Raw genomic sequence first — 20247 nt, forward strand, 5'->3', positions numbered from 1 at the left:
TGGATTGCACATTTTCCAGACTAGAAATATGAGAAAATCCAAAATGTGCTGATTTAACTGCCTTTCCCTATTTATTCTGTTTGTTCCAGATTTAATCTACAGGATTGAACTTGCAGGAGGTCTGGGAGCAATCTTCCTCCTCCTTGCTTTGCTCATGATCATCTACAAATGCTACAACATTGAATTACTGCTGTTTTACCGGCAGCATTTTGGAGGTGATGAAACTACTGATGGTAAGCTATCTCCTATAGTTCAAATTCAATTAAATGGAAGAATCTAAGATTACACAAGAAAAAGGGAGATTATTAGAAGACACATTTGAAATATTTAAAGAAATTGTTTGAAAATCACCCTTAAATAAATCAAAAATGTTCAGATTACCTCTCAAGAAAGAAAGCATAGTGGAAAAACACTAGCAACAGGTAAATTTGGGTGTACATAGCATTTTAAAAATGGTTTTAATTTTTGTAATGTTCCAATAAGTTCGAAATTATTTCCAAATAGAAGTACAATAAAACACTAATTGGTTAAACAATAAAACAAAATTTGTCAAAGTCCTCTCCCTTACTGAAAAACAAATTAGGATGCATTTTGTGTTTATCCAAGAATGGCTCTTTTAGTCATTCCTGGAACCAAAAAAATGCAGGAAACAGACTAAAAGCTATACTGATACTTTTTCTAAATTTCAAAATATATCTGGATTTGAAAATAATATTTTAGATGATTCTAAAGAACCATGATTATAAAGTGAACATAAAGGGTAGAAATTCAGAATGCAATTCCACTTCTTAGAAATTACCCCCAAGAAACAAAAACATTCACTCAAGACGGCATATACACACCATTATTCATCACAGCAAAAATAAACCCCCAATTACACCCAGGCTACTGCCACCTGCCTGGATCATACTAGTGTCTTAACCTGATTAGGGGTAATATTGCTCACTTCGAGAAATACTGGGTTTGACTAGGGCTTCTTAAACATTTTCCCTTATACCCCTTTCTTATCTATTGAAGAAAGACACCATGGGCAAAGTATACCAGAAATACCTAAGATTCATCACACTTTTAATTTTTAATTAATTTTAATCAAAATAAATTTATAAGCACTTAACTGTTGCCAAATTTTTCATCACCCTCACGCTGAGTTACCTGAACCCCTATGGGATCAAACCCATAGCACTAGGGCTTAGAGTGAATATAAGTGATCTATTATAACTCTAAAAAAGATAATAAAATGTGTTAAGTATAGCAGTAGGTTATATCTTATAACCTACTTCTCCCTCTGGGAAAACCTGACAAACTCCCAGGAGTTTGCTACCCACATGGGAGAGCCTCGCAAGGGCAAGGTCCCCATGGTGTATTAATATGCCAAAACCAGTAACAAGCTGGGTCTCATTCCCCTGACCCTGAAAGAGCCTCCAATGTGGCATCGTTGGGAAGGACGAGTAAAGAGAGGTTTCTAAAATCTCAGGGCTAGGACGAATTGAGACATTACTGAGACCGCTTGAGAAATTCAATGATCAACGGGATGATGATGATGATGATGAAGTTTAGCAGCAACAATAGCTTTCATTTTTCAAACCCCAATATTCTAGTGCATAATTGAAAACTAAATTAATATTAATATAATGAAATGTTACTTTTAACCTCAACTTCTCCAGTGTGGTCAGACAGTCAAAGATGATGAGTAATGTAGAAATTTTGACTAGAAAATTATATGTATATGTATATTGATTTCCAACAACCTTTTGAAATGTAAAAATGCAAAATGCAATTTGTACATAATGTGGGAGTACTTTAAGAGCATTCATTGAGATTGAAGAATTGAAATATTTTTATTCCTTCATGGAAACTTGTATCTTCAGTACATAATCTCTGTAATTAGCTGAAATTAATACAAAAGCTCAGCAGGTATATAGTGAAATGAATAAAAATGAATATTAAATACCTTTTGGAAATAACAGGTTTTATGATGCTAAATAGATTGCACTTTCATAAACTGTAGGGTTGCAAATCCATAAGGGATCATGTAACATTTCAAATTTTTATTTTAAAATATATTTCTTGAATTACTATTAGTAAATATTTGATGTGTTAACCCATTTTATATACATATATATTGGTGTCATACAAAAATTTCATGTGAAGGGAGATGTGTGTGTTAAAGTTCTAAGAAATCCTGAACTTGATAATCTAACTTTCTTTAAAATTTAAATATTTAGGTATCTTTTGACATGGTTTAATTTTGTTCAATTTTTTGCCTCTTTTCCTCTGATTCAAATCTATAGTTGTATTTCCAAAAAGTTAATTTTAAGATGCAGTTTATAATAATTTGGGGTCCATACCTTGGGGCACTCAGAGCTTATTCCTGGCTCTGTACTCAGTGATCATCCTTGGCAGTGCTCAGAGGACCATACATATGCAGTGCCCTGAATCTAATCTGCATTGGCTATATAAAAGGCAAGCAGTTTACACTTTGTACTTTCTCCAGCAAAAGATTGACCTAGTTTTTATAAAGTAAAATCTAACCAGGGACGAAATATAGTGATATCACTATGCATGATGCATTTACTTATATTCTTAGATAATCAAGACTACACATATACACAAACACTCACACAGAGACACGTTCACAGATACTATGGCAGGGACATAAAATAATCAACAATTTACACAGTCATTATACTTTAGTGAGTAAATGTAAGCACTGTATTTAGCACTGACTTAGAACTGGATTTAAAATAGGAATACCTTCATGATATTGAACATGATGAAATGAGATTTGAGAACAGTGAATAACAGTTGTGGCATCAGAAAAATTTCTCCACAGGCAGTTTGGTTCCTTTATTCATAATAACCTTCCTTATTGAAAACTGTGTGAACCCTCTCCCTCTATCTGTATTGTGGTCTATTTTCTAGTTCCTCAAATGATGCTTATTTGACATAATTTAACACGGAAAACAGCTCATTAGCCTTGCCTAGCAAAGTGGTGTCACTGAAGTGTCATTGGGTTTTAGAACAATTTTCAGGCCTTGTTTTAACCCTATTAGCATCATGTTGTTGAATTTACTCTATCCATCTTGCTCCTCTTTGGGAACAACAGCTGTGGCTATTCATGAGGCTTTCTTGGCTGCCTTCATAAAGCTGAAGTGCATTTTTAAACTGTGGCATCTGCGTCAATGTTTGCTCACTAGCTGGCATCCTAGAGATTCTGGGACATCTGACATTATGGCTTTGAGAGCGCCCTTTGTGCTACAGCCAGCACCATAAGTGCTTTACCTTTAGTTCATTGTGAAGGGTCATGACTGAAACCAGAAGCAATCATTTTCCAAATAATGGTGTGCTTCTATAATGTTAGGAAAAATTATTGTCTAGACACTTTGGGATGTTAACACGTACAAAATTATTCATGTTCTTTGAGATTCATTGATTTGGGGTATGCAAATACAGTGGTAGATTTTTGGAAGTCTTTGTAGTATTACCTATATTAAAGCTAAAAGTGAAGCAAGTAAAGACAGGAGAGCTCAGGCATGATTAGAGGGCAAAAAGTCATAGCCTAGACAAGCAATGGTGTGGGAGTCCAGATGTCCTGGTCAGGTTGCCATTAGACATGAGTCAGGCTCACTCATAGAAAAGTATCAACAAATTATTGCTAAATAATTATTAAATAGTTAAATTTAGGGATATCTGTAATAGTAAAGTTATCAAATTCATATGAAATACAGGGCAGGTCTGCTATTATGAAAAATTTGAGGCAGTAACACCATCCATCCTCCAAAAACAATGAAGTACATTCTGCTCATAGAAGTGGAGCTGTTTGTACTTTGGCCTATTTTATTCTTCCAGATGTGTATCATCAACAGCACTAAATCCCAGGTGAGTAATTATAGCTTTAGAAAGTCAAGAGCCTGCAGGTGCATCCTGCACTTGATTGGAATAGGGGCAGAGGTGCTAGGCGTACCAGAAGGTTCTTATATTAGCATTGCTTATGAACATTCTCACTTCCAAGTGGTATTTTATACATAATAGTAGAATATGACCCCTTGGTTAGCCAACTGATCTCCTCAACTATCCAGTATAGTCTTTCATGTGCATCTGCTTCCAAATAATCAAGTATCCTAAACTCAAGATATATGGGAGTGTTTTCCACCAGAGAATCTTCCTGGCTTCAGGAATCACCTTAGCATAAATAACCAGAGTTTCTTTCATTTGAGATTGGTGTGATCAGAACCTTACTGGAATTAGAACCTTACTAGAAGTAGACAGAGCAACATATTTTTCTCATAAAACTTTGTGTGGGAGGTGCATCATTCCTACCATATGGTATTTATGTATCTTTATATGCCCATTTATTCCCCTTTCATGAGGTAGAGCCAAATAAGTAATGCTGCATCATATTTGCAAATTATATTTGGTTATTTTAATTTAAGGACAGGCTGCTAAAATCTCAGGGCTGGGATGAATGGAGACATTACTAGCGCCCGCTCGAGTAAATTGATGAACAACAGGATGACAGTGATCACTGTAGTGAGACAGTGATATATTTTAATCAGTTTATTTTCAGTGAAAATATTGTGCTTAAAAATCATATTATCTACACCAAACTTTTAAAATATTTTTTGAAAGTAATAATTTTATTAAGTAATGAGAATTACATATAATTACATGTTCACTACATTATCCATTTTCTACTGGAATTTTTCTGATTTTAAACCTTAAATCCAATTAGTGAATTTAAAAACCAATATTGTTTTTCCAATGTTTCAACATTGTTTTTCCAATGTTTTTCTCTGAAGCCAGCAGGGACTAATAAATTCAGTAGCTGTGCTCATTAACATTTGGGGGGTGATAAATACACATATATCTATGGACATTTCCACCAAGGAGAAATTGGGTTTTGCCAACACGTGATAAATGCATTCTCAAAGTGCAGTTAACACTCTTATCTAAATTTTGAAGGGAAAATCTAGTTTGGAAATACAGGAAGGATGTACATTTCTGAACAAAGGATGCATGTTTCTAAACAAAGTCTTCTTTTAGAAACGTATATTTAATTAGTTGGTCATGGATTAAACAAGAATAATAGGTAATGCACTTGCATAAAACCCAGCTGCTGTCTCTAATATTTGGTAATGAAGTGCTTTTTGTATAGGAAAATGATAACACTAACCAACTGGAAGTATAGCATATGCTGTGAGTAGTGCTATCAAACATGAGAATGGATTACTATGATCTTCCACACTATTTGGCTTAGCCCCTCTCGGATCACAGGCACATATTTGTCCAAACAAGGTATAGTCTGTGACCAAGTATGATAGCCAAGCCAACTGGCAGAGAAAGAGTTCATATTCATGACTGTAATCTATTTAGTCCTGCATTCAAACACACTGAGCTAATCGTTCATTCATCACTGAACATCACAAATATGTATGATCATGAAAAATCAAAAATATTTATTTTGTATTCTAACTATAGATTGTTCGATGTATTATAGTTTCATTTCATCACATGTGTCTAGGTTATATAATATGCACTATATTTTTTATATCATAACATATGTCATTTTTTCCAACTAACAAGGCATTAGTACTAGAGTCAACTAAATTTTCATTCTTAAAGACAATCTGCCAATACATATAACCTTTGCTTGTTCTTTTTATTTAAGACAACAAAGAATATGATGCTTATCTCTCTTACACAAAAGTGGACCAAGATACTTTAGACTGTGACAATCCTGAAGAAGAACAATTTGCTCTTGAAATACTGCCAGACATCTTGGAAAAGCATTATGGATATAAACTCTTCATCCCAGAAAGAGACCTGATTCCAAGTGGAAGTAAGCACTTCAAGATTTTATTAAAAATCCTTTTGGTTTCTTGTAGGAAGTTATAGAAATGCTTCAAGAATAAGAATCAAGGATTTAGACAGTTTTTTTCTTAAAGAGAAATTATTAAATTGAACTTTATCCCCAGTTCTGTATTCTTTCAGATACACAACTTTTTAAAGTTACTCTCACTTATACTTTAGGTATCATTTTAAAATTGTACCCCAGTGGTAATTCTCATTATATTGCCTTGGTGTTCTGAGAAAATAATAAACCGTTTAAAATAACCTCTATAAATCACTGAAAGTCATTTCAATCCTTTCAGTTCCAAAGTTAGTTTGTTCATTATGTTTCTACTTGTACCTATAATCATTGTCTCTAATAACTATAAATGTATGCCTTGTTACTCATTCCTAGATTTATAGAAAAATATCCATTTTAAAAGGTATGTGAAACCATTTCACTACACTTTCACTGTGAACTTAAACAATTTTGAATGTTGGCTTGATGCTGCCTTTAAATTGATCAACGTATTGAGAAGTGTACCAGAGCTTCAAAGTAAATTCGGGTTCAAGTAACAGGATACACTATACTATTTCCTGCTCATTTTCAGAACAAAGAAATGTGTAAGGGAAGTAAATAAAATCTAATCTTTGTCCTCAAGAGCTTAAAATCACTTGAAAAAAATGAAAATTCTGTAATTAGTATGCATATGTACCTATGTTAGTATCATGCCATAGTCAACCTTGGGCCAGAAAACTATGGATATGGCACTTGGGCATATGTCTTACACAGTGCTTACATGGGTTCATCCCTGACACCCTCTATTGTCCCCAAAGCTTCTCCAGGAGGGATCCCTGTGCATATAGCCATGAACAAGCTCTGAGCACTGCCAGGTGAGGACCCAAAACCCAGAGAAAAAAAAAAGAGGAAATGCAAACATGACCAAAATAACATGGCAATAGACCTCTCCATTTATCTAACGTAATGGGACATGCTAATATGTCAGTCATGCTTTAGTCTTCTATATCTCTCTCTCAATCCAGAGCACATGACACTATTTCCCAGGCTCACACCTGTCATTCTAGTAAAAACTGTTATGATGATTAAACTTCACATTCCTGGTTTTTCCATTCAGATTTCTACTCCCATAAATGTATAAGCCTCTTAATCATGTTATTCCCCAGTCCAATAAGCTTATGTTATTTAACATTTTCCATAGTATAGATTCTATAACCGTTCACTAAATACTTCAATAGTCTGGTGTCAAAACTTGTCTCCTCCCATTTCCCCTACTCACAGTATCTGCTCTTACAAAACATACAAAACAGTGCCTTTTATATACAGTGTCTATCTCTACAATTACTATGTATCCTTCTTGCTATCTCTCCCTGTGCTAAGATAAAGGTAATTTCTCAAGTCCTAGAGTATATTGTTTACATTCACTTGTTTGCTTATAAATGTTTTCCTTCTATTATATTTTATTATTTCATATATTTTACACCTTTTATGTCTTACATAGCCAGCAAGATTGTAAGTTCTACAAGAGCAGGGACTATATCATTTTTATCCTCATGCCTCAATTTTTATTTTGCATACCACTTCAAAAACACAGATTGCTTCATAGATACTTTTGACTCTATGTGAGCCATATTTGGTTAAGACAAAGGGAATTAGTAAAATGAAATAAGAGCCTCAGTTTTAAAGACACTTTTCTTTAACAAGATTAAACAAGATTCTTTAACAAGATTTAACAAAATTAGTCTTAATGCAAAAAAGGACTTGTAGCAGAAAACAAATATAATTCAGTGGCTGAAAAGATAATACAGAGACTGTATCTTTCGTGCAAATGGCAGACCCAAGTTCAATCCCTGGCATTCCATAATGTTCCCCAGCCTATAGCAGTAATTCCCGAGTTCAGAGTTTAGATCCAGGTGTAACCCTAGATCATTGCCGGGTATGGACCAAAAATCAAAAAAAAAAAAAAAGAAAAACAGTAAATTCATAAGAATAGTTTCAGTCCTTAATACAGGGTAAAGAGTATACTACTTATTTTGTAATGCTAGTAAAAATACCTAATAGGATTGATAAATCACAGAAAAAAGTTATGAAAAACATTCATTTATATATGACTTAACATGTCAAGTGAATCCACCTGCTACATCAATTTGCCTGAAGAGGTGGTATGTTTTGTACCTCACTCAGTATGCTAGCTTTTTAGCCAAGTTGATTGGATTTGATTGTTTTAGCATATCATGGGCGAGTCTGAACATTGTTCTTGACCGTGGGGTATGTGATATAACAAAAGCCATTTCCTTTGCTCGAAACTACTAGAATTTAGTTGAGGACTACGTCACAATGCTTAAGAGTTGATTGTCATGAAGAATACCTTTACATTTAAAGAAGCAATGTAAAAATATCCAAGAAACTATGGAGATGAGTCAAAGATTTTATAGTTTATGGGACATCATTTAATTTTTTAAAAATAATCTAATCATTAATTTAAGCAGAAATTTGGATAGTGACTTCTTGATAGTGCATAGGAAGACTCCATTCATAAGTACACCATTTGGGACAACTAAATAGTTTTTAGATACAACCACTGGAGGGGTGTTTGATTTTAATTCTTCCTTCCTTCCTGTATGAGGAAATTCATGTTCTCTGAATTCTGATTTGCAAGTGTACCCTGCAAAAATTCTTAAAAAGGCTCTTTGACAATTTTTCTTTTCCATCAACATTTCAGAGCTGGCTGAGCAGTCACCATGTCACGATTAACGAGTTTTTCCTTGGCATTTTTAGCACGCATTCAGGAAGTCGATGAAGTATATGAATAATATAGTTGATTTACACATGAATGGCAGAGTAGAACATTTTGGACTTGGTGTAAGGGTGTTATTAAAGAATCTTCTGTGGTCTGTATTTGCAGCCATTGGTACAGATTTAACAGGTTATGCTATACAAATATAGACACATTCCTGGGGGTAGGGGATACTAGTTACAATATTATAAGCTGTGTTTATCCCACACATCTCATTTAAAACTTCTTGACCCAGGACTAGTCCTTCCTCCAAAAACTAGTAATAAGTCCTCTGTGGACTTAAAAACAGACTCCATAATATTCATTCTTGATATACAATGATGTTTTCTATGAAATATGATGTCTATGACCTAAACATATTCATATCCAATATACTTTAATTTTATTTTTCATCAGTCTCTTTTGCACAACTCTAATGTTATTCCAACTGAAACTCATCAATATGCAAAATTTTTCAATGCACAGTTTAAAAAATAAAGGAATGTTTCCCTCCTTTTTCTCTCTTAACAGTCCTACCAGACGTGTCTCTTCTTCTCTTCTCTCTCTCTTTTTCTCCTCTCCTTTCTCACTACCATACTCAATACAAAAATGTACCTTTCAAAGTGTACTGGAGGTGTCTGTACCATTACTACATTCCATATGCTTTCACTATAGCAATGGCCACATCATAAACCAGCATAGATGAAAAGACTTCAAATTTTTTCTTAAATACTAAAATTATAAGTCTAGATCTGGACATTATTTTTCTGGCAATAACCTACCTTTCCATTTATGAGCCTGTGGCCAGGATCTTCCTTATGTTTTCTCAGGTTTTCAGCCTGAACATGGCAAGAATTCCCACTTTCCAGTAAAAGCTTGGTTTGTCTCTTCCCAGGCAAAAAACATCTGTCCTGAGAATAGCAAAAGAAATTTTTTTGCCAACAGGCGTCTGAATGTCAGAAGTGACAGGCAACCAAAGGAAAGCCAGATAGAAAACACCCTACTCAAAGTGCCTAGAGACACAAACTTGAGAAGCAGAGATTTTCTCACTCCTGCAGCTGCTGGGGTTTGTGGTGTAAAGTATTCTACACAGAGCACATTGTGTTCGTGGGGCCTAGTGGATCCTTGAGGAATGAACAGATGTGCTCTAAAGCTTACATGTGACCAACAGAACCCAGCTGTGCATCTGAGATCCTGAGATTGGGGACATTTTTGGATGAGTACTATTTGGACTCTAAAGCCCTTCTTATCTCAGTGTTTCAACAGAGAATTAAAAACTTAATATATTTATATTTATTAAACATACATATGTTTAATACATTGGACTAAGGGCCACTGATCTGACAAATAAAATAGTATTCTAAGACTAAAAGGAGAATAAGTCTAATTCTGTAGTTTTCTCATTTAAGAAAAAGCAAGCAAGGAACTTAAAACTGCATATACAATAGTTGAAAATTATAAATTAAGGCAATTCTGATTAACACTTTTTAAAAATTTATCAGTTGTCCAAGTATATTTTGAAGAGAAAATTATGCAAAATATTTTATCTCAATTTCCTTTTCTAGTTATATAAAATTATGATATAAAATTATGATAATCTCTTATTTACTTATGAATTATTATACAACTGAAATATATGCATGAACTAAAATATTATACTTATCAGGCATGAGTATTGACCATATTCACAAATTTAGCCTCACTTATTAAATTATCTTTCCGTTTGTTTTCATGTTCAATTTTTCTTGAGTTTACCTAAATCAAGAACCCTAAGACTTCTTTCATAATTCAAAGTGGAAAATGTAATGTCTAGTTACATTATTGCATTTGTTAGACTTCTCTCACTAATCTAAGCTTACTTCTTTAATGCTTAGTACGAACCATGTGATTGTGCTGACAATAAAATGACAAATGACTGGAGAATACATCTGGTGTCAGATGATCCCTAGTCACTTCTGAAGTGAGGCATGCAAAAAACATTTTTGTACATGGATATGTAAGTATTCCTTGCCAATAGTCCTCTAATAGCCATACATATTGGACACCATTCAAGGAAATTGTCCTTGGGGAGTAATAAAATCCTTTTCCAAGCAATCTGACTATGACCTAAAAAGTGTGAGGCAAGAGTGACATGCATAACCAGGAAAATTTAATGCATTGTGTGTGATTTGCGCACATAGGATAAATTATATATGAAAATCATCACCTTTGTGCTAGAAGAGAAAGACGATTTTCCAATATGCTCAGAAACATAGTGAGGATAATGGACTGAGGGTTTTCTCCCAAATTTGAGGTAAAGTTGAAATCATTGTGTAGAATTTCAATCAGGAAATGCATGTTTTTGGTGACACAAAGAACAGGCACTTAAAAAGAGGGGTGAAGTTGAGTGGTTTCAAAATGTCTTAAGCATAATAGGAACCACAGAAAAGATTATATAAGTAACAATTTGTCTTGTTCCATATTTACTAAGATTGCAGTGACTGAAATAAATTACATCTGTAAGTTTCAAGGGCCTGAGGTCAAGGGAGTAAAAACAGGAGAGAAAGGAACTTTTGTAGACTGATTGCTACTCTCCACATTATCTCTCTTTTATTAATCTTTCTAGATGTCCCATTACTTACTTTTACTCTCAATGAATTGGTGAAGATAGAAGAATTTGAAACATGTATATTCTTCTCACTAAGATTCTTTCTCTACTATCCATGAGTTAAATACAATAGCAAAATAAAGATAATTACAGAAATATAGCCTCCTTTAAGACTGTAGTGCTCAAGGTCTCAGAAATTCCCTATTAATTATTGGTCAACCTATTAATCAAAATTAATTGACTTACTCTAGTCACTTGAGGAAAAAACTGTCTAGAAATTTAGCCCAGCACACTAGATTTGAATTATCGGGTCAAGGACTTGGAGGCAGGGGTCAGGGATAATTATTGTGGGGCAAATACTATAATACATAATTTGAAAGCTCTCTGCCCCAGAACATCCAATTACATGTGTCTAAATAGAAAAGTTGTGGACTAGGTATCCAGAAGAGAAAACAAAGACCAAATCTTACATCTGCTAGCATGAAATCAAGACCCAAAACTTTAACAATATCAGCCAAGATAGTCAAGTTAACTTGTTTAATTATTTTAATAGATTAGACTTTGGCATCACTAATTTAAATAGAGTATTTCAGTTAAGAATATATTGTAAAATACTTCATTGGAAGCCTCTATTTATTCCAGAGCTATATTAATTTTCCCCAAGTAGTAATTAGTATCATTTTTCTTTGTTACACGAGTTTATTTGGTACCGATATTAATTTTCTCCTTTCTTCACACCAATTTCAAGTGGAGAACCACATTGTTCACTATTTTTCTACTTTAGTTTAGTTTATTAAAACACTGTGATATACAAAATTACTCATAGTTGAATTTTAGACATACACTGTTTCAGAACTTACCCCATAACCCAGTGTCAAGTTTCCTCCACCAGTGTTCCCAGATTGCCTTCCCCATTCCCTACCCTCAGCCTGCATCTTGACAGGCCCCTTTTAAGTGTTCTTGCTAACGTTTCATTTCATGATTTAAGTGCTGTTGACTCTGGTTTGGATATTTCGCTATACCATTCTTTTATACCGTGGACATACCTAATGCACCTTGACCTCTGTTCCCATTGCTTCCAAACTCTCTTCTTCCCTCATACCTTGAATTTTTTATTATTTTCCCTATACTCTGACACCAGAGGTGATCTCAGCAGCCCCTTTACACCATGGCATTCCCTTGTCCAGTTATTCTAAATACCACATAGAATTGAGTCCATTCATTTTGTGTTTGTCTAGCTTCTGGCTTATTTCATTTAACATGATATCTTCCACTTATACTGCAGTAAATTGTATGATTTCATCATTCCTTACAGATGCATAGTATTCCTTTAAGAGATAGATAGATAGATAGATAGATAGATAGATAGATAGATAGATAGATAGATAGATAGATAGATAGATAGCACATCTTCATGATCCACTTATCTATCATTGGGCATCTAGACTGATTCCATTTGCAGCTATTATACTAAATGCTGTGATAAATAATGGTGTATATATGTCCTTTAGAGTGAATATTTTTCTGTCCTGAGGGTAGGTACTCAAAAGTGGAATTACTGGATGACATGGCAGCTACAATTACTGATAAGTCGTTATACTGTTTTCCAAACCGGTTGAATCAGACAAACTTCCCATGAGCAGTAGATGAGGGTTTCTTTCTCATCACATTTCTGCCAGCACAGATTGTGCCCAGTACTTTTGATATGTTGTTAACCCTTTTAAAAAGTGTCTTGAGGATCCATAGGGATTATGGCACATACCCTCCATGTAGTCAACCTCAGTCCAGTCCATGGTAGCGATTGGTTCTCTAAGAATCCGTGGGTTCATCTCTGGAAGCCCCTGAGCACTGCTGCAGAGGGTGGAGAATCACGACATCCACAGGTCCTTGTACTAAACCTCACATCTGCTTTGAGAATTGCAGTTAGAGCTTTCTACCTCCTGAGCACCACTTAGGAGACCAAATCCACCAAATTTATTTTTATGTTTGTGGGGGCCACATGTGGCAGTGCTGAAGGCTTACTTCTGGTTCTGTACTAAAAGATCAATCCTGGATGTGCTGGATGGAGATTGGCCCCTGACAGGTAACATGCAAGCAAGCACTGTACCCACTGTACTAAAGCACTGATTTTTGGCTCCTTAGTTTTAAGTCTTGATATAATGACCCATAGGTTTCATAAGTATCACCTTTCATTGCTATCAATTATCTAACATTAAAACATTAGAAGAATTAAAATACATTCTTCATCACCCTAGGTATACAGTTGTAGGTTATAAGCATATCAAATACTACTACTTGAACAGGGCAAAGTAATAAATGATAGCCTTGTCCACAGGCCAAATGTTTTCTTTTAACTTTTTTCAGGTTGCCAACTGTTCCTAATAGAAACAAAGTACATGTGTCAATAAAATAATTTTCAAATAGCTAATTTATTAGTTGATTAATCAGGTGGGGGTCAGTTATTAGAAGGCCAAATGGAAATCCGTGAATGTAAAGGAATCATTTTTCTCCCCTGTTCTTTACATACAACGTAGCAGGTAAAGTGCCTAAGATTTAAGGGAGTACTGAGTTATTTTAGAAAAGTATATAAAGGAGCCAGAGAGATAGTACAGTATGAAACAGACTTACTTGCCCTTTGCCCTATGCAGTCAACCCTGGTTCTATTCCAAGAACCCCATATGTTCCCCAAGCATTGCCAGGAGTGAGCCCTGAGCACCACCAAACATGACTTAAAAATTAAATTATATCTGTATCTGTAAATGTATATATGCATATATAGCTACATCTTTATCTATCCGAATATTCTAGTAGAGACCATTTCATAAGGCTTCTTTTGTTTGTTGGACTTAATTTTTGACTTTCTTAATAATATTATGACCTATTTTCAAGTCACTTTTCTAGATCTGGTCCTACTTTCCAAAATTCACTGGGATTTTATTTACACAACTGTCCCTGAAAGGAACTTCCCATTACATATGATTTGCTTTAAATATGATTTGAGGTAATCATTTTCTTTTTTACTACAAATGCTGATACTGCAACATAAACTTTCACCACTTTTCTGATACCTTTTCATCCCAGGTAGAACCAGTTGTCAATGTATTTTATTCTACAATATTTTTCTTTAAACTCCCAAAACAGAAAAAAGAAAATGCTTTCTGAAATTTGAATTGTAATACAAAGAAATGAACATATAGCAAACTAAGTACACTACACAATCAGTGCTGAAGAGAATTTTTTCTTTTCCAAAATGTGACATCACAAATAAGCTTAATATAATTAGTTTTGCTTCCTATATGATAAGCTAAACTCTAGTGTAGTTTCACACTCTTTTCTAGAGAAATTAAGTCATAAGAAATAACTTAATTTTTCAGTTTTTAAGTTTTTTTGAATTTTTATACTATTATCACTGTCATCCTGTTGCTCATCAATTTGTTCGAGCGGGCACCAGTAATGTCTCTAATCGAGAGACTTATTGTTACTGTTTTTGACATATCCAATAGGCGCGGGTAGCTTGCCAGGCTCTGCCACGCGGGTTCGATACTCTTGGTAGCTTTCCGGGCTCTCCTAGAGGGGTGGAGGAATCGAACTTGGGTTGGCCACGTGAAAGGCGAACGCCCAACCGCTGTGCTATCGCTCCAGTTTTTTTTTTTTTTAGTTTTTTTAGGGTTTTTTTCTGCCATCATAAGTTACTTCAGATCAAAATTTTTAATTTACAAAGAAATAATGACATTTTATTTAAGGTGTATTTTATATTTTTCTTGGAAAAATTATCTTTTAAAGGATTCCTGATATACAGTTCCTAAATTTTCTTGAACGAGTCAAGGCACAGTTTAGCAAGCATTCATAGGTGCTGTGGATTTAGGAACTTAAAAAAAATCTTTATTATCACTTTGTGGTAAGTAACTTTTTAAAAAAATGGTTTCTGCAGGTTTCTAAAATTTCTCCCACAAAACCACAGTCCTGCAAAGGCAAGCAGCATTGCCTGTCAGGAATATCAAGAGTTATGGTTCCTCAATGTTTTAACTCAATACCTGTTTCTGCTTAGTTCACTTGGAACTTTTCCAGATCTAAGCATCCTGATTGGCTTCTAATACATGAGCAGCACATTTTCTCTCTAGAGGTGAAGACAATAAATATTTTAGGCTTTGTGGCTCTTATGTGGTCTCTGCTACATCATGTTCTTTTTGTGCAAACCCTTAAATATTTTTAAAATCATTTTTAGCTCAAAAGCCATACAAAAAATAAGACATGGTTCCAATCAATCAGGTTTCAATTCACAGTCAATGGATGCAGACATGTCACCCCAGAGCAAGGCGAAATTATTTGGAGCACCTGTGCATAGAAGCACCAACTCCCTGTGTAAAGATTAACAAGAAACAATATTTTCTCTACTTGCCTCTTTGTTCTCTGGTTAATTTACTTACATTTTCTGTGATGTCCGGGTTCTTGTTTTGTTGTTTCTCCCCAATAGAAAAAAAGCAAAGCTATAAGAAGGCAGGAGAGTAACCTGGGGGTGGGGTGTTGCCAGATGAGACAGGAAGGGAAGAACAAGAGATAGCTGAACCAAAACAAAGCAATGAGGAAGGTAAAAGGATAAGACAGATGCATGATGGAAAAGGGGAAATAAAGAAAGGAGAAAGAAGTTGGTAGAAGCAAAATAAGGAGAAAAAGAATTTTTAATAAAAGAAGAGAAAAACAGTGAGCATGCCAGAATCTGGAAACTAGGGTACAATCTCTCCTTTTCCTTAGAGCCAGGCAGCTCTTTGCGGCACCTCCCCAGCTGCTTTCAAACATTGAGGTTGCTGGCCACCGATCACCATCCTATGAAGTGAAATGTGGGCTTCACATCTGAAAACTTCCACTTGGTTTTTCACCAAGTGAAATGGAACACAAAATCCAGGGCCCAAGCAAATGGTTCATGTTTTCTTTGGGACATTTAGGCTATGTCTACCCAGGGAAATTTTGATGTACTGACTGACTCCAGTGCATATGATTAATGTATATATAGGGCAAACCAGGATAATTCAGAACTTTTTTTCTTCCACAGCAGGTTTTCAGCTGGAATTATCTGGATGCTTGCCCCGACTCTCCACTAAGCTTTGCCAGGATAAGCACACCCAGTGTAGTATGCAAGAGACAGGGACCACTCCCTCTCTCCAAGGTTCCCTTAAATATCCACACCCTGTGCAGCTGAGCTTATTAGGGCCTGTTCTAACAGGCTTTTCTGCAGAGGACAAATGCAAATTCTGTCTAATTAATCTCAATGAAGCCCAAGAACCCAAATGTTGCACTCTGCTGCCAAATGTCAAAATATAATAGACTGTAAATAGAATAAGAACTGTACTAGTAGGGGAGAAGCACATTAGCCTAGGCTTTTCCACATTTGGAAAAGAGAATACAATCCCATGGAATATTAATCAAATTAATTATAACACTTATGTAGGTTTTTCTTTTGCAATGGTGAACACCGAAGTTGTCATTTTTAACTTCTGAGTAAATAGCGGCATATATAGACATATGTAGACATTTTTTTTTTAATTTCAAAAGTAAAATCAAAAAGTGAATTTGACTGTATTCCAACAAAAGGAAAATATTGTTTGCTCATATATAGTTTTATGACACATATGCTTCTTACAAGGTTTATACAGAATCATTTTTTTCAAGAATCAAATAAAAACTGTACTTAGTAATGCAAGAATAAAACTCAGAATAACCCATTGGTAAATTACTTTGTAAGGAATTATTTTATAATGTTAAATGCTAACTCACCCTTACATTATAAAACTGTATTTTTGTGGACTACTGCATGTAAACCATGATTCTGGGTTTGGGTTTGGGTATATTTTAGTTTTGGAGAAAAGGTGAAAAGAATAATGGGAAAGATGCATGATAGTTTATTTTACTATATCTTACAGATTCAACTTCTAATGATGAAGCTTCCCACATAACTTCTTTATTTTTGGGAGCAGAAAGAAAGGAAGAAAATGAAGAGTCAGAGCTGTTGATACATTGGGATAATATTTTTCCACTTTATTGAAACTTTCTACCTTTCCTGTCATTCTGTTTCACCAGTTCTCTAAATAATAATTACAGAGTGACAATTGCTTCTTGCTACATGTGTGGTGTTTTTGCTTTGCTTCATTTTGTCTTTGTTTTCACTTTTTTTTTGCAGATTTCAATACTGTGGTGTTTTCTTTTTTACCCAAAAATATAATATCTAAAATAAGTGCTTGAAGTTCTTAAGAGGTTCCTTCCCTACACAGAAGTTGCTTTATCATCTCAAATAAGTCTTGTAATTACTGCATGAGAAAGTCCTGAAATGTATTTCAAAACAGCAGTAACATCAAATTGTTAAATGAGCGATTCTATGTATCTTTTAAACATTTTTTTCTGTAGAATATTTAGAAAATTTAATCAATTTCACGTGTGAAAGTTTTCTTGCTGCCCATTGGTGGAAATAAACCCTGGAGAAGAGAGATTATCAGCAAAATATGCATCTGTAAAATAAGTTTCTCTTTTCAAATGACTTGTACGGGGCTGCATATGACTCCTTGAAAGCAGTTTGTAACCTTGCCTAGAGTTGCAGTGACAAATGTTGCTATGCTTCTTTAAGCACTGCTTCTGCTCTAGGGCACTGTATAGTAGACAGGGTCTATGCTTAGTAAAAACAGCTCTCTGTTGCAGCACCTGTGTCTAAGTCTCCATTTGTTAACACATATGTGTATTTCCCTTATTGGTGAATAAGTCTTTAGGAAGCATGACTAAAAAGGAATTGTACCATGGAATAAACAAATCCAAAGTTAGTTGAGTATTTTTTTACCATAAGAAGTCATATAACTCAACATGACATATTCACCTCACAGAATTGCCCCTCAAAGTGTACTTACTTCTCAAAGAGTGGGCCCCTCCTCCTTTACAGTTCATTCCACACCAACAAATCCACCTATGATTCAACCCTCTCACTCCTCCTCTGTAAAAGAGCAACTGATTCAAACTCTACTCATGAATGGACACACACACACACACTCACAGACATACACAAACCCCACTCCCTATCTCCAAGTTTAAATCTTAGAGCAAAATCTAAGATGGCAATTAACAGAAGGTATTTGGAAGCAAAAATAATGACTCTAGAAGAGATTTTCAACCATCTCTATCACTCTGGAGTATTCATACCTATAAGCCCTTCTATGTGTTTGTAGTTGAGAACTGCAAAATCCTAGGTCATGGTGAGAGTATCGGGAACCAACCAAAAGCACAGATTGATTAAGAGGCACAGTTTATCTTTTAATTATCCATTAGCTGATTATTTACTTAGCTTGAATGCTTAACTTGAATTAAATGATTAAACAAAATACACATAAATTCCAAAAGAGGTGGTCTATATAATCCAATAGAATATTAATAGTAATGATAAGGGCAGGAAAAATAAGGATTACCGTTTTTTTTTATTTGAGAATGTTTGCTAAATATTCAATACATTAAAAATGTAATGTACCTTATTGAAAAACTACATCTTTGCTATTCTAGAGTGTGATGCTTTGAAGACACAAAATGTCTTTGTTTTACTTTTTCTCTCTTTCTGTGATTTGTAGCATACATTGAAGATCTCACAAGATGTGTTGAACAAAGCAGAAGACTTATTATCGTGCTAACTCCAGACTATATTCTCAGACGAGGATGGAGCATTTTCGAGTTGGAAAGCAGGCTCCATAACATGCTAGTCAGTGGAGAAATCAAAGTGATTTTGATTGAATGTACAGAATTAAAAGGGAAGGTGAATTACCAGGAATTGGAATCACTAAAGCGCAACATCAAACTTCTGTCCATGATCAAGTGGAAGGGACCCAAAAGCAACAAATTAAATTCTAAGTTTTGGAAGCACTTAGTGTATGAAATGCCCATAAAGAAAAAAGAAATGCTTTCTCGGTGCCATGTTCTTGACTCTGCAGAACAAGGACTTTTTGGTGAACTCCAACCTATACCCTCTATTGCCATGACCAGTACCTCAGCCTCTCTCATGTCATCTCAAGCTGATCTCCCCGATTTCCACCATTCAGATTCAATGCAAATGAGGCATTGTTGCAGAAGTTATAAACATGAGATGCCACCCTCCACCTTGCAAGTACCTTCCTTAGGCAACCACCATAGCTATTGTAACCTGCCTCTTACACTACTCAATGGACAGGTACCCCTTAATACCACCCTGAAAGATACCCATGAATTTCATAGGAACAATACATTGTTGTCTTTATCACCCAAAGAGCTAAGCTTCACTAGTGATATTTGGTAGTGAAAACTATTAAGTTTTCTGAAGAACCCTGTGAGCATACAGGATTTTGCTATAGTAAGCATAAAGTACACCCACTAACACTGAGGTGTTGAAAAAGTATTTGAAGAAAAGGGCACAAAAATGCATTTTGTACTTTAATTTTTTGTTTACATAGCTAAAAAAGTAGGAACAAATTCCTGCTTTTATAGTATACATTATTCTGTTATACAGTTTGGATTTCTTCCTGAACAGAAAAATAAATAATTCTGTTGTTTAGATACCAGTTTTATGACTGCAAGCTTAGTAGCTGAGCTATGTTGCTCAGTATTTGTGAATAATTCGATATCTATATAGTAGTTGAAAAAGGGAAACAAAATAGTTTCAGTGATTTTGAAAATTTTGAAACTAATTTTAAGAGGGAAATGAGCAGTTTTATGGAGTAAATGGAAAATCAAGAATTAGCACTTCAATTAGAATATTGTAAAGGAAACTTAATCAAGAAAAATGTTATTAACACATTCAGAACAACCTCAACATAATGGAAACCTTCTTTAGACTAAATCAGCAATTCAAAACAAAATTTTCTGGTTTTCTTAGGCAAAAACATCCTCTGTAGGCAAACTTCTAGGTAAGTCAACAATGTGCATTGCATAAGCAAATGAATGCATAGGTTGTTAGTCCTTCTAGGATAATTTTGAACAGTCCTATAGCTCTGTATTCTATTTCAAAAGTTTTGATCTTTAAAAAAACATTTTAGGGGC

The 20247-nt window shown here is 34.7% G+C and overlaps 1 protein-coding gene across 1 annotated transcript in view; it reads left to right on the forward strand.

Moving 5' to 3' along the window:
* Positions 1-19529, forward strand: part of IL1RAPL2 (interleukin 1 receptor accessory protein like 2) — a 663031-nt gene extending 643502 nt beyond the window's left edge. Inside the window, exons 8-10 of the mRNA XM_055121133.1 lie at positions 90-233; positions 5669-5839; positions 18810-19529. Of these exons, the coding sequence (XP_054977108.1) occupies positions 90-233; positions 5669-5839; positions 18810-19507 (1013 nt within the window). The 3' untranslated portion in view covers positions 19508-19529. The remainder of the gene's footprint in view (positions 1-89; positions 234-5668; positions 5840-18809) is intronic.
* The last annotated feature ends 718 nt before the right edge of the window (positions 19530-20247 follow it).

This window comes from Sorex araneus, chromosome X, assembly GCF_027595985.1.
Source record: "Sorex araneus isolate mSorAra2 chromosome X, mSorAra2.pri, whole genome shotgun sequence".
Lineage (NCBI taxonomy): Eukaryota > Metazoa > Chordata > Mammalia > Eulipotyphla > Soricidae > Sorex > Sorex araneus.